The sequence below is a fragment of the Kogia breviceps genome, chromosome 3 (genome assembly GCF_026419965.1).
Source record: "Kogia breviceps isolate mKogBre1 chromosome 3, mKogBre1 haplotype 1, whole genome shotgun sequence".
NCBI classification, from domain to species: Eukaryota; Metazoa; Chordata; class Mammalia; order Artiodactyla; family Physeteridae; genus Kogia; species Kogia breviceps.
Genome location: NC_081312.1, coordinates 41,825,582 through 41,840,848, shown reverse-complemented (window position 1 = coordinate 41,840,848; position 15,267 = coordinate 41,825,582). Strand labels below are relative to the sequence as shown.

The 15,267-nt window shown below is 38.2% G+C and overlaps 1 protein-coding gene across 1 annotated transcript in view; it reads right to left on the bottom strand.

Moving 5' to 3' along the window:
- Positions 1–5,958: 5,958 nt before the first annotated feature.
- Positions 5,959–15,267, bottom strand: part of RTN1 (reticulon 1) — a 240,355-nt gene continuing 231,046 nt past the window's right edge. Inside the window, exon 9 of the mRNA XM_067028402.1 lies at positions 5,959–6,755. Within this exon, the coding sequence (XP_066884503.1) occupies positions 6,713–6,755 (43 nt within the window). The 3' untranslated portion in view covers positions 5,959–6,712. The remainder of the gene's footprint in view (positions 6,756–15,267) is intronic.

The following is a 15,267-nucleotide window of genomic DNA, read 5'->3' as shown; positions in this document are numbered from 1 at the left end:
CATGAACACGACTATCCATTTATTTGGGTCTTCAGTTTCTTTCATCAATGTCTTATTCTGTGCACAAACCTTTCAGCTCCTTAGTTAAATTTATTCCTAGGTATTTTATTCTTTCTGATGCTATTGTAAATGGGATTGTTATCTTGATTTCCTTTTTGGATAGATCAATGTTGGTGTAAAGAAATGCAACTAATTTTTGGATGTTGACTTTGTAACCTGCAACTTTACTGTATTTGTTTTTTAGTTCTAACAATGTGTGTGTGTGTGTGTGTGTGTGTGTGTGTGTAATCTTTAGGGTTTTCTACATACAGGATCATGTCATCTGCAAATAGAGATAATTTTACTTCTTCTATTTTGCTTTGGATGCCTTTTATTTCTTTTCCTCGTGTGACTGCTCTTGCTAGTACTTCCAGTACGATGTTAAATAGAAGTGGTGAGAGTGGGCATCAGATCTTAGAGGAAGAGGTTTCAGTTTTTGCCATTGATTATGATGTTAGCTGTGGGCTTTTCATAAACAGCCTTTATTATGTTGAAGAAATTTCCTTTTATACTTATTTTGTTGAGAATTTTTATCATGAATGGATGTTGATCTTTGTCAAATGCTTTCTCTGCATCTGAGAAGCTCATGTGATTTTTATCTTTTATTCTGTTAATGTGGGGTATCACACTGATTGATTTGAGTATGTTAAACTAAACTCGTATCCCAGGGATAAATCCTACTTGGTCATGGTGTATAATCTTTTTGATGATGCTGTTGAATTCAGTTTGCTAGTATTTTATTGAGGATTTCTGCATCTATGTTCATCAGAGATATTGGCTTATAGTTTTCTTTTCTTGTGTCTTTGTTTGGCTTTTGTATCAGGGCAATGCTGGCCTCATAAAATGAGTCTGAAAGTATTCTCTCTACTTCTATTTTTTGGAAGAGTTTAAGAAGGATTGGTATTCATTCTTCTTTGGATGTTTAGTAGAATTTAGCTATAAAACCATCTGGTCCTGTGTTTTTCTTTATTAGGGGTTTTTTGATTACTACGTCAATCTCCTTATTTGTTATTGGTCTGTTTAGGCATTCTATTTCTTCTTGATAAAGTCTTGGTAGGTTGTGTGTTTCTAGAAATTTATCCATTTCTCCTTTGTTATCCAATTGGTGTGCATATAATTGTTCATAATAGTCTCTTATCATCCTTTTTATTTCTGAAACTTCTATTGTAATGTCTCTTTCATTTCTGATTTTATGTCTTTTCTCTTTTTTCTTTTTTATCTAGCTAAGTATTTATCAATATTTTTATTTTTTGAAAAACAAACTCTTAGTTTTGTTGATTTTTAAAAATTGTTTTTCTATTCTCTATTTGACTTATTTCTGCTCCAATCTTTATTATTTCCTTCCTTCTTCTAACTTTAGATTTAGTTTGTTCTTTTTTAGTTCCTTGGGGTGTAAAGTTACATTGTTTATTTGACATCTTCTTTTTTAATGTAGGTGTTTATCACCATAAACTTTCCTTAGTACTGCCTTTGCTGCATCCCATAAGTTTTGGTAATTTGTGTTTTTGTTTTTATTTTTCATGAGAAATTTTTAAAATTCCCTTTTGATCCAGTGCTTGTTCAAGAGTATTTAATTTCTATGTGTTTATGAATTTTCCACATTTTCTTTCTGCTACTGATTTCTAGCTTCATTCCATTGTGGTCCAAAAGGTACATGATATAATTTCTATTTTATTAAATTTTTTAAGAGTTGTTTTGTGACGTAACATGTGATCTATCATGGAGAATATTCCATGTGCACTTGAGAAGAATGTGTATTTGTCTGCTGTTGGGTGAAAGCTGCATATGTCTGTTAGGTCCAGTTGATCTCTAGTGTTGTTCAAGTCCACTGTTTATCAATCTTTCTGTCTGGATGTCTATCCATTATTGAATGTAAGGTGTTGAAGTCTCCTCCTATTATTGTATTGTTGTAAATTTCTTCATTCAGATTTGTCAATATTTCTTTTATTAGGTGTTCTAAAGTTGGATGCATATATATTTACAATCATTATATCTTCCTGTTGAATTGACCTTTTTATCATTATGTAATACCTTCTTTGTCTCCAAACACGGTTTTTAAAAAAAAAAAAAAAAATCACTTTATTTATTTATTTTTTATTTTTGGCTGCATTGGGTCTTTGTTGCTGCACACAGGGCTTTCTCTAGTTGTGGCAAGCGGGGGCTACTCTTCATTGTGGTGCGCAGGCTTCTCAATGCAGGGGCTTCTCGTGTTGTGGAGTGCAGGCTCTAGGCGTGCGGGCTTCAGTAGTTGTGGCACGCAGGCTCAGTAGTTGTAGCTCATGGGCTCTAGAGTGCAGGCTCAGTAGTTGTGGCACACGGGCTTAGTTGCTCCTCAGCATGTGGGATCTTCCTGGACCAGGGATCAAACCTGAATCCCCTGCACTGGCAGGCGGATTCTTAACCATTGCACCACCAGGGAAGTCCCCCAAACACAGTTTTGACTTAAAGTCTACTTTACCAACAAACTTCATACTTTATATTCTCATGTTGCCATTTAGTGTCCTTTCATTTCTACTTGCAAAATTCCCTTTAGCATATTGGGGAGCAACCAGAGAGAACTAATTCCAGCAGGATTCTTTTAAAAGGCAACTGGGACACAGGATACAAAATAATTCATTTCAATTTACTCATCAAAGAAAATGTGGCCAGCCAAATTAATTCTTTAATATTGAATGTACTGAACTAAAGAAAAAATTTTAAGAAAAAAATCATAGTGAGGAGCTTGAGATTGGTGCCAATATAAAGCACTAGAGAAGAAGGTTGGAGTGTGAAGAGAAAATGGCCCTTTGCCCAGATCTACAGAGTTTGTTTATTGCTCCTTAACCACAACCACACTGGCTGATGCCAAACCGCAGTGGGGTCTCCTGTATGCCCCACCCACTCCCTACGCTCAGAAGAGAGTGCTAAAGTTCGGACGCCTGAAGCTGCCCTATTCAATGACAAAGTGGCAGTTGCTGGAACTCCATAATAGTGAAGCAAAGCCCAACACTTGGCTACACTCAAGTATACTTTGATAAAGGAGGAGCTGTCCCACTACCTCTCAGCAGCAATTCCTTACAGTGAGAAACAACTGGGGAAACAGAGCTGGGCTCTGCACAGAAGGAAAAATCTTCACAGTGGTGTAAGGGCCAGCATGAGGCTCAGGGGGTTCTATGAGTTGAACTGTGTCCCCAATAAAAGATATGTTGAAGTCCCAAACCCCAGAATGTGAGCTTATTTGGAAATAGGATCTTTACAGACCAATCAAGTTAAAATGAGGTCATTGGGGGCCCTAATCCATATGACTGGTGTCCTTATGAAAAGGGAAAATTTGTACACAGAGGGAAGATGATGTGAAGACACACAGTGAGAAGATGGCCTGTGCCTGGAGTGATGCATCTACAAGCCAAGGAATGCCATGGACTGCTGGCAACCACCAGAAGCTAGAAGAGGCAAGGAAGAATCCTCCCCTAGAGCTATCAGAGAAAGCACGGCCCTGCCAACACCTTGGTTTTGGACTTTTAACCACTAGAACTGTGCCAGAATAAATTTCTGTCATTTTTTACACTTTTAAAAAAATATATATATTTCAACATCTTTATTGGAGTATAATTGCTTTACAATGTTGTGTTAGTTTCTGCTGTTTAACAAAGTGAATCAGCTATACGTATACATATATCCCCATATCCCCTCCCTCTTGCGTATCTCTCACCCTCACTATCTGTCGTTTTAAGTCATCCAGTTTTTGGTACTTTGCTAGGGCAATACAAAGAAACTGATATAGGTGGAGAAAGAGCAGAGAATATACAACTATCCTACTCTCTTTTTCCTGAAATGATCCATAAAACATACCACAGCTTCTTCACCTACTCACCCCCTGTTTGCTTAACTCATGTGTAGGCTATAAGAATCTTCTACTGTTCACTACTTTCACTACTTTCACTACTTTCAGGATAACCTCACTCACTCTGTGTCCCTGAGGGCTCTATCCTTGGTCTGCTTCTTACCTGGGCATTGGGTCCTCACATTATTTCCATCATCTCAAATATCCTTCTGACTGATGCTTCCTGTAAAAGCAGGATCATATGTGCCCCGTGTTCCATCTGTTAAAATTCTGCATCCATACCTATCATTTTGTCAGGCTGGAGTTTCCTCAGGAAACTTTCTTCACCACTGCTAGCAAACAGAATTCCTCATTAGATCCTCTGAATGAGCAGCTGCTTATGAAAGGAATTCTGGGCTCTCCGGAGGGAGGCAAATGCTGCACATGCAGACCTTGAAGAAGGTTAATTTGACACAATAAAGCCATTTAGAAGAAACTTTATCTCAAAGGTGGTACACTGAAACACACACACACACACACACACACACACACACACACACACACACTCCTCTTCTATATCTAGTAACCATAAAAAATAGCAAGCACCAAACCAAGCCTATTATCTTCCTTCCCCAGACTGAAAAATGGTATTGCACTCTTCTGATCAGCTAGGCTTTGCCAGAGCTGGGGCTAGGGTGAGGCAAGAAAGCTGCCTAGGGTGCAGAATTTAAGGAGGCACTCACTCTCAAGGTCAGCCTTGGTCTTGAACTCCCACATGTAGTCAATCACCAACTCCAGTCCCATCCCCCTCCACGTCATCTCTCTTAGTGGCTCCTCTGTGCACAGTGGGTGCTAGGCATGTTGGGTTGATACAGAGGATCAGGGACAGATGAATATATCCTTTGTATTCTCAGCTGCCTTAGTAGAAGCCTTGTCATTCATTTGTCACCTGTCTGCTGTTAGTTGTGTCACAATTATCTCCTATATTCTTCTAATCTCCAGTATTATCCTCATTGTATCTATGTGTCTCTCTGAGATCTAAAAAATAGAGCACAAAATCCTTAACATTCAAGTTTCTTTTTAGTGTGTTTCAACCCACCCTTTCAGCCTTGCCTGGCACTACATTCCCACCCAAGCACTTTACAGCACAATTCAGTGTATTACTCACTGTTCTCTGCATATGCCATGCGCCTCCATGTCTTAGCACCTTAGTCCATGTTCTTTCTTCATACTGGGATGAACCTTCTCCCTCTGGAAAAAGCCAAATCAGAACCCAGCCCCAAAGTCCACCTCTGAGAATCCTTCCCTGTTGCTCTAGTCTTATATTGCAGCTCTTATTTCATGCTTTTACTTAGTGAGCATTTCCACATAGCCATCTCCCATCACCCCCAGTCTTGGCTTTTGGCACAGTGTCCAGTTAGTTAGCTGTGTTGTCATCACAATACTTTGCAAAGAATGGTAACTCCATGAGTACTAATTGAACCCAAGTCCAAAACTGGTCAAAGGCAGCTTTTTTAAAGTAACTATCTTTTTTTCTCTTAATTTTTATTTCTCCTATTGCTATTACTTTCATCCACGTCTACCTCATCATCTTTGACTTTTGACTTTAACAATGAAATAACACAGGCAATTGGACTTCTGCAAAAAGTAGTGAACAATCCTTACAAAGCTTAGCTTGGTGAGGGCAGGAATGACTATCTGTCTTATTCACAGCCCTGTTCTGAGTGCTTGGCACACAGTAGGTGCTCCATCAATAATTACCAAAACAGTGAGTTCATAGCAATTATAATTGTTTTATGACAGCATTGTGTTACATATTATTATAAGAAGTTTATGAAAGGATTTATATAACTTTCAAGTTTTAAAAAAGCTATTTAAATTATCTGCATAAACCACACAGAGTATGATATTAAGGGTGTTTTCCAGTTTTACCAGTCTCCAGTGATTTCTATTAATAACCCAAAGGAGCCATATACTACTTTGGAGTTGGACTATGTGGTCCTGGACACAGGAGTAAAGTGAGCACTTGGCCTCAGCCTTCCCAGCACGTTCACAGGAGATTTTATTTCTTAGAGCTTTTGCATTTTCTGGTGAGATCATGAGAAGAGAGGGAGAAGTTTCTACATTTAGTAACATTTATTTATGCATTCAGTATCAAGTACATAAGTGCAAATATCCAGAGTCCATAATTAAGTCCATTAGGAACTACAGAGAAAGTAATACAAATTGTAATAAAGTTAACATGCTGGTACTTTTTAGTTACCATACATGTAAATCAGCCCGTCAGTCTCACACAACAAAAGTACTGCATGTTTGTTTTGGGTTTATTTGTTTATTTAATTATTTTAAGTTATACAAAACTGATTACCCTAAATACGGTCGACTTGTTTTTATTTTTATGTTGTGTGTGTTGGAAAAACACTTAAACATCGATCTACAAGTCTATATATTGTTATTAAAGATTAATCCAAGCAACAACCCAAGGACATATAAGCGATTTCCACTATTGCATCAGTGCACTGGGCAGGAAAGGCCTAGCCACAGGGAACATGAGAAGCTACAGAAGCATTGCAGAGAGAAGAACACCGACGAAGGAAAGATAACTTGGGTTCTCACCATCATGCACTTTTTTTTAGCAACACAAAATTAAAAACCACATCTAATACACTTTTCTCTATGCTTTAGTGCTTGACACAAGTGACTCAAATACCCTAGGAGTACAGAAACAGCCTAAAAACAGCTGTTTTAAAGTTTGTCTCTAAGATTATGATACTGGGGGGGAGAAACAATCAATTTATAGTAACATATAAGACAGAGCTGTTACCACTTCAGACATTCCTCTTGGTGTCCAGTCCCTGGTGTGGTACTGATTTACTCAGTGTGCCTTTTAGCGCCTGGGATTTTAGCCTGAATCCTAAAAAAATAATATCAGAAGATGGTAAATCACAAGTGTTATTAATGAGATCATTTTATGACATCATTATGTGTTGTTGCTTTAATTAGCTAAGTGACCAAATAGCTTAATATTCCAAAAGATATTATAATTTTTATGTATGAGTGTCTATAAACACATTTCTATGCAGCAATAAGAAGAAAGTATAAATTTGATGATGAATGACCCAAGGAAGCCATATTCCTTAAATTATAACTTTTTAGGTAGACAAAGAGGTCAATTTATTTCAGAATTATAGAAACTGTGATATAGTTAGGTGACCATTTATCACTCAATCTGGGACACTTCTGAAAGAGAAAGAGGGTGCTGTTACTAACTATGCTAGGACAACAAGCATAAACATGGATGATTCCAGGAAAAGAAACATATGGTCACCCTCAGCATAAACTGCCCAGAGCTAGAGTTAAAAAACCTGAATCCTAGTTTCCACTCTCTACTAATTAGCTGTGTGACATAGGCCAGCTAATGAGCTTTCCTGGTCCTAGAGTATTTATTAGGTGCAAATTAGATATCTCCAATGCCCCTAAAATTCTGTAATTCTCACAGTATGGCAGTATTATTTTAGGGTAGGTTTATACTGGAAGCATTTTGTTTCATTAAATCAAAGCTTTATGAGTTCCCCATGCAGAGTCTGACTGAGACCTTCCTCTGTCCTAGGCACCCTTCTACATGCTGGAATTCAGTGAACAGAAGGGAAAAGGTCCTGCTCTCATGGAGCTTTCATTCTCCTAGGGGTTGAGGAGCCATAAATGAACAAGTAGACAAACAAGAGAAGTACATATGGTGATAAATGCTATAAAAAAAATCCCAAACAAGATGGAATGATAGGCAGTGAGGAGGCAGCAGTGATAAGGTGGGAGATGCCTACTTTAAATCCACTGATGTGAGAAACAGATGCCCAAAGGGGCCACCAGGCAAACATCTGCGTGTGAAGTGTTTCAGGAAGAGGAAGCAGGGAGTGCAGAGGCCACAAAGTGAGGACAAGCTTAGGAGGCAAAGAGAGTAGAGACCAGTGTGCTTGGGGAGCGAGGAGGGGAGGTCCGAGAAGCAGGTGGTAACCCAGCGGTGTTGGAACTTGTGGGCAGTGGTAAGGAATTTCTATTCTATTCTGTGGATGGGAAGCCATTGATGAATTTTAGGCAGAGGAATGATGTGATCAAAGGTCATGATGGTGGTTATGTGGAAAAACTGGGGAAACAGAGGTGAGAGAAATAACGGATGGGGGAAAACTATAGCAGTCCAGGTGCCAGATGGCAATGGCCTGGGTGTTATGGAACTGGAGTCTTGGAAATGGAGTGAACACTCTGGGGATCTAGTGTGGAGATGAAGCTGACAGGACCCACCTGTCATGTTGATGGATTGAATGTGCAGGCAAGGGAAAGACAAGAGAGTAATCAAGGAAGATTCTTTGATTTTTGGCCTGAGCAACCAGATGAATGATAATGCCATTTACCAAGATGGTGACGACTGAAGGAAAAATAAATTCTGGGCTGAAATTGCAAGATCTGTTTGGCCATGTTGAATTTGAAAGGTCTTTGGGACATTCAAGGGAAAACATCAGATAACCAGATGAATAGACCTGGCTCTCAGTAAACCTTTCTTTTTTAGATTTACTTTTATTATTTATTTATTTATTTTTATTTAGTTTTGGCTGCATCAGGTCTTAGTTGCAGCACACGGGATCTTCGTTAAGGCATGCAGGATCTTTTCTTGAAGTGTGCACACTTCTCTCTAGTTGTGGCATGTAGGCTCCAGGGTGCATGGAGCTCTGTAGTTTGTGGCACACAGGCTCTCCAGTTGACGGGAGTGGGCTTAGTTGCCTCGTGGCATGTGGAATCTTAGTTCCCTGACCAGGGATCGAACCTGCATCCCCTGCATTGTAAGACGGATTCTTTACCACTGGACCACCAGGGAAGTCCCTCAGTTAACCTTTTGATTTAGACTTTATACATCTATTCATAACATCTAGACTTACACTGATTTTTAAAAAGATGTCTCAAGCATATCACTGACTCATATTTAGCTATGAACAGTTAACCAATTAAAACCCTCCAAGTATTTTTTTTATACATAGTACTGTTGTACCCTATCTCATCTTCACCTCCCTCTCCTCCCATTCTATATTTGTAAACCTGACTTTTTAAAAATCTAAACTTGTGGAGATACACGTTTTGGAGTCCTTGACATAGAGATAACCTTTGAGGCCACAGGACTGGATGAAAGGTGAACCAGAGAAGGAGGAGCCAAGAGGAGACACTGGGAGAAAGCAGCTGAGGCTCGAGCAGTGTCACTAGTCAAGACTAGTGTTTAACAAAGATAGCAGTAGTGATGAGAGTATCTGAGAGGTTAAGAGGGATGAGGATGGAGTGATGACTGCAAGATATGGCAATATGGAATTCACTGAGTCCCTGACAAAGAGCAACTTCAGTGCTCAGGGTGAAGGCCTGATTGAAGTGAGGTGGGGAGAGATGAAAGAGATAGCAAGGACAGAAGACTGGAGAAATTATGATTGTGGAAATAAGCACGTAGAGGCAGAAACTGATAATGCAGCAGAGAGTGTGAAACATTCCAATAGAGACACCTTAGGTCTGTCTTCTCAAAAGTTTAAGATATAGAGTTCTACCCACCACCAGTCCCTCCCATCAGGAAGCTTGCACAAGCCTCTTAGATAGCCTCATATACCAGAGGGAAGACAGCAGAAGCAAGAAGAACTACAATTCTGCAGCCTGTGGAAGGAAAACCACATTCACAGAAAGATAGACAAAATGAAAAGGCAGAGGAGTTTTTACAAGATGAAGGAACAAGATAAAACCCCAGAAAAACAACTAAATGAAATGGAGATAGGCAACCTTCCAGAAAGAGTTCAGAATAATGATAGTAAAGATGATCCAGGACCTCGGAAAAAGAATGGAGGCAAAGATCAAGAGGATGCAAGAAATGTTTAATAAAGTCTTAGAAGAATTAAAGAACAAACAAACAGAGATGAACAATACAATAACTGAAATGACAAATACACTAGAAGGAATCAATAGCAGAATAACTGGAGCAGAAGAACAGATAAGTGACCTGGAAGACAGAGTGGTGAAATTAACTGTCATGGAACAGAATAAAGAAAAAAGAACGAAAAGAAATGAAGACAGCCTAAGAGACCTCTGGGACAACATTAAATGCAACAACATTTGCATTATAGGGGTCTCAGAAGGAGAAGACAGAGAGAAAGGACCAGAGAAAATATTTGAAGAGATTATAGTTGAAAACTTCCCTAACATGGGAAAGGAAATAGCCACCCAAGTCCAGGAAGTGCAGAGAGTCCCATACAGGATAAACCCAAAGAGAAACACATCAAGACACATAGTAATCAAATTGACAAAAATGAAAGACAAAGAAAAATTATTGAAAGCAACAAGGGAAAAACGACAAATAACATACAAGGGAACTCTCATAAGGTTAACAGCTATTTCTCAGCAGAAACTCTACAAGCCAGAAGGGAGTGGCATGATATATTTAAAGTGATGAAACAGAAGAACCTATAACCAAGATTACTCTACCCGGCAAGGATCACATTCACATTCAGTAGAGAAATCAAAAGCTTTACAGACAAGCAAAAGCTAAGAAAATTCAGCACCACCAAACCAGCTCTACAACAAATGCTAAATGAACTTTTCTAAGTGGGAAACACAAGAGAAGAAAAGGACCTACAAAAACAAACCCAAAACAATTAAGAAAATGGTCATAGGAACATACATATCGATAATTACCTTAAAGCTGAACAGATTAAATGCTCCAACCAAAAGACACTGGCTCACTGAATAGATACAAAAACAAGACCCATATATATGCTGTCTAGAAGAGACCCACTTCAGACCTAGGGACACATACAGACTCAAAGTGAGGGGATAGAAAAAGATATTCCATGCAAATGGAAATCAAAAGAAAGATGGAGAAACAATACTCATATCAGATAAAATAGGCTTTACAATAAAGAATGTTATGAGACAAGAAAGGACACTACATAATGATCAAGGGGTCAATCCAAGAAGAAGATATAACGATTATAAATATATATGCACCCAACATAGGAGCACCTCAATACATAAGGCAACTGATAACAGCTATAAATGAGATAATCAACAGTAACACAATACTACTGGGGGCCTTTAACACCTCACTTACACCAATGGACAGATCATCCAGACAGAAAATTTAAAAGGAAACACAAGCTTTAATGATACAATAGACCAGAGAGATTTAATTGATATTTATAGGACATTCCACCCCAAAACAGCAGATTACACTTTCTTCTCAAGTCCACAAAGAACATTCTCCAGGATAGATCACATCTTGGGTCACAAGTCAAGCCTCGATAAATTTAATACAACTGAAATCATATCAAGCATCTTTTCCGACCACGACGCTATGAGAATAATCAATGACAGGGAAAAAAAAGTAAAAAACACAAACAGATGGAGGCTAAACAATACATTACTAAATAACCAACAGATCACTGAAGAAATCGAAGAGGAAATAAAAAAATACCTAGAGACAAATGACAACAAAAACACGATGAGCCAAAACCTATGGGTTGCAGCAAAAGCAGTGCTAAGAGGGAAGTTTATAGCAGTACAATCCTACCTCAAGAAACAAGAAACATCTCAAATAAACAAACTAACCTTACACCTAAAGGAACCAGAGAATGCAGAACAAACAAAATCCAAAGTTAGTAGAAGGAAAGAAATCGTAAAGATCAGAGCAGAAATAAATGAAATAGAAACAAAGAAAACAATAGCAAAGATCAATAAAACTAAAAGCTGGTTCTTTGAGAAGATAAACAAAATTGATAAACCTTTAGCCAGACTCACCAAGAAAAAGAGGGAGAGGACTCGAGTCAATACAATTAGAAAGAAAAGGAGAAGTTACAATGGACATCGAAGAAATACAAAGCATCCTAAGAGACGACTACAAGCAACTCTACGACAATAAAATGGACAACCTGGAGGAAATGGACAAATTCTTAGAAAAGTATAACCTTCCAAGACTGAACCAGGAAGAAATCACAAGTAATGAAATTGAAACTGTAATTAAAAATCTTCCAACAAACAGACGTCCAGGACCAGATGGCTTCACAGGTGAATTCCATCAAATATTTAGAGAAGAGCTAACACCCATCCTTCTCAAACTCTTCCAAAAAACTGCAGAGGAAGGAACACTCCCAAACTCATTCTATGAGGCCACCATCACCCTGATACCAAAACCAGACAAAGATACTACAATAAAAGAAAATTAAACAGCAATATTACTGATGAATATAGATGCAAAAATCCTCAACAAAATACTAGCAAACAGAATCCAACAGCACATTAAAATGATCATACACCATGATCAAGTGGGATTTATCCCAGGGATGCAAGGAATCTTCAATATATGCAAATCAATCAATGTGATATACCATATTAACAAATTGAAGAATAAAAACCATATGATCATCTCAATAGATGCAGAAAAAGCTTTTGACAAAATTCAACACCCATTTATGATAAAAACTCTCCAGAACGTGGGCATAGAGGGAACGTACCTTATCATAATAAAGGCCATATACGACAAACCCATAGCAAACATCATTCTCAATGGTGAAAAACTGAAAGTATTTCCTCTAAGATCAGGAACAAGACAAGGATGTCCATCCTTGTCACTATTATTCAACATGGTTTTGAAAGTCCTAGCTACAGCAATCAGAGAGGAAAAAGAAATCAAAGGAATACAAATTGGAAAGAAGAAGTAAAACTGTCACTGTGTGCAGATGACATGATACTATACATGGATAATCCTAAAGATGTCACGAGAAAACTACTAGAGCTAATCAATGAATTTGGTAAAGCTGCAGGATACAAAATTAATGCACAGAAATCTCTTGCATCCCTATACACTAACAACAAAAGATCAGAAAGAGAAATTAAGGAAACAATCCCATTCACCATTGCAACAAAAAGATAAAATACTTAGGAACAAACTTACCAAAGGAGGTAAAAGACCTGTACTCAGAAAACTATAAGACACTGATGAAAGAAATCAAAGATGACACAAACAGATGGAGAGATATACCATGTTCTTGGATTGGAAGAATCAATATTGTGAAAATGACTATACTACCCAAAGCAATCTACAGATTCAGTGCAATCCCTAAGAAATTACCAGTGGCATTTTTTACAGAACTAGAACAAAAAATCTTAAAATTTGTATGGAGATCCAAAAGACCCCAAATAGCCAAAGCAGTCTTGAGGGAAAAAAACGGAGCAGAAGGAATAAGACTCCCTGACTTCAGACTATACTAGAAAGCTACAGTAATCAAGAAAATATGGTATTGGCACAAAACCTGAAACATAGATCAATTGAACAGGATAGAAAGCCCAGAGATAAACCCATGCACCTATGGGCAACTAATCTATGACAAAGGAAGCAAGGATATACAATGGAGAAAAGACAGTCTCTTAAATAAGTGGTGCTGGGAAAACTGGACAGCTACATGTAAAAGAATGAAATTAGAACACTCCCTAACACTATACAGAAAAATAAACTCAAAATGGATTTGAGACCTAAATGTAAGACCGGACACTATAAAACTCTTAGAGGAAAACATAGGAGGAACACTCTGACCTAAATCACAGCAAGATCTTTTTTGATCCACCTCCTAGAGTAATGGAAATAAAAACAAAAATAAACAAATGGGACCTAATGAAACTTCAAAGCTTTTGCACAGCAAAGGAAACCATAAACAAGATGAAAAGACAACCCTCAGAATGGGAGAAAATATTTGCAAACGAATCAATGGACAAAGGATTAATCTCCAAAATATATAAACAGCTCATGCAGCTCAATGTTAGGAAAACAAACAACCAAATCCAAAAATAGGCAGAAGACTTAAATAGACATTTCTCCAAAGAAGACATACAGATGGCCAAGAAGCACATGAAAAGCTGCTCAACATCACTAATTATTAGAGAAATGAAAATCAAAACTACAATGAGGTATCACCTCACACCAGTTAGAATGGTCATCATCAGAAAATCTGCAAACAACAAATGCTGGAGACGGTGTGGAGAAAAGGGAACCCTCTTGCTCTGTTGGTGAGAATGTAAATTGATACAGCCACTATGGAGAACAGTATGGAGGTTCCTTAAAAAACTAAAAATAGAATTACCATATGACCCAGTAATCCCAATACTGGGCATATACCCAGAGAAAACCATAATTCAAAAAGACACATGCACCCCAATGTTCATTGCAGCACTATTTACAATAGCCAGGTCATGGAAGTAACCTAAATGCCCATCGACAGACGAATGGATAAAGAAGATGTGGTACATACTTACAATGGAATACTACTCAGCCATAAAAAGGAACGAAATTGGGTCATTTGTAGAGACGTGGATGGATCTAGAGACTATCATACAGAGTGAAATAAGTTAGAAAGAGAAAAACAAATATTGTGTATTAACGCATATATGTGGAACCTAGAAAAATGGTAGAGATGAACCAGTTTGCAGGGCAGAAATAGAGACACAGATGTAGAGAACAAACATATGGACACCAAGGGGGGAAAATGGTAGGGGTGGTGGTGGCAGTGGGATGAACTGGGAGATTGGGATTGACATGTATACACTAATATGTATAAAATAGATAACTAATAAGAACCTGCTGTGTAAAAATAAAATAAAATTCAAAAATAAAAAAAAAGAGTTTAAGATACATGTTTTAGTTTTGAAATGCTTTGGAATACCACAGTATACTAGGTGTTAACTAATTCTACTCTTCTCCCATTGTGGAAGTCCTTTTTACAACATTTGTAACAGTGGTCAACTAACTTTTTTTTTTTTTTTTTTTTTTGTGGTACGTGGGCCTCTCACTGTTGTGGCCTCTCCCGTTGCGGAGCACAGGCTCCGAACACACAGGCTCAGTGGTCATGGCTCACAGGCTCAGCTGCTCCGCGGCATGTGAGATCTTCCCAGACCGGGGCATGAACCCGTGTCCCCTGCATCAGCAGGCGGATTCTCAACCACTGCGCCACCAGGGAAGCCCGGTCAACTAACTTTTATGTGAATACTTGAATGAGTGTCAGTGAGCTCACTGTTTCATGGGGTGAATCATTTCATTGTTGAACAACTCTAATTGGTATTGTTTTCCCTCACATTTCATTCAAATCTCAGACCTTCTGGACTTTCCATTCACAGCTCGTTAGAGAAAAAAAGGAAGACTACTTCTTTCACAATGTTAGACCTCCAAATATTTGAGGATAGCTATGTGTTCTTTTAAAGTTATCTCTTTTCCAGAGTAATCATCCCCAGTGAAGCTGGGCTGTCACTCGCCATTACTGTCAGATTTCCAATACTTCAATACCTGGTCATCTTTCTGACATTACTTCAGTATATAACTGCAGCTCTTAATATGTCAGACTCTGAAATTTAACACAGATATGGAA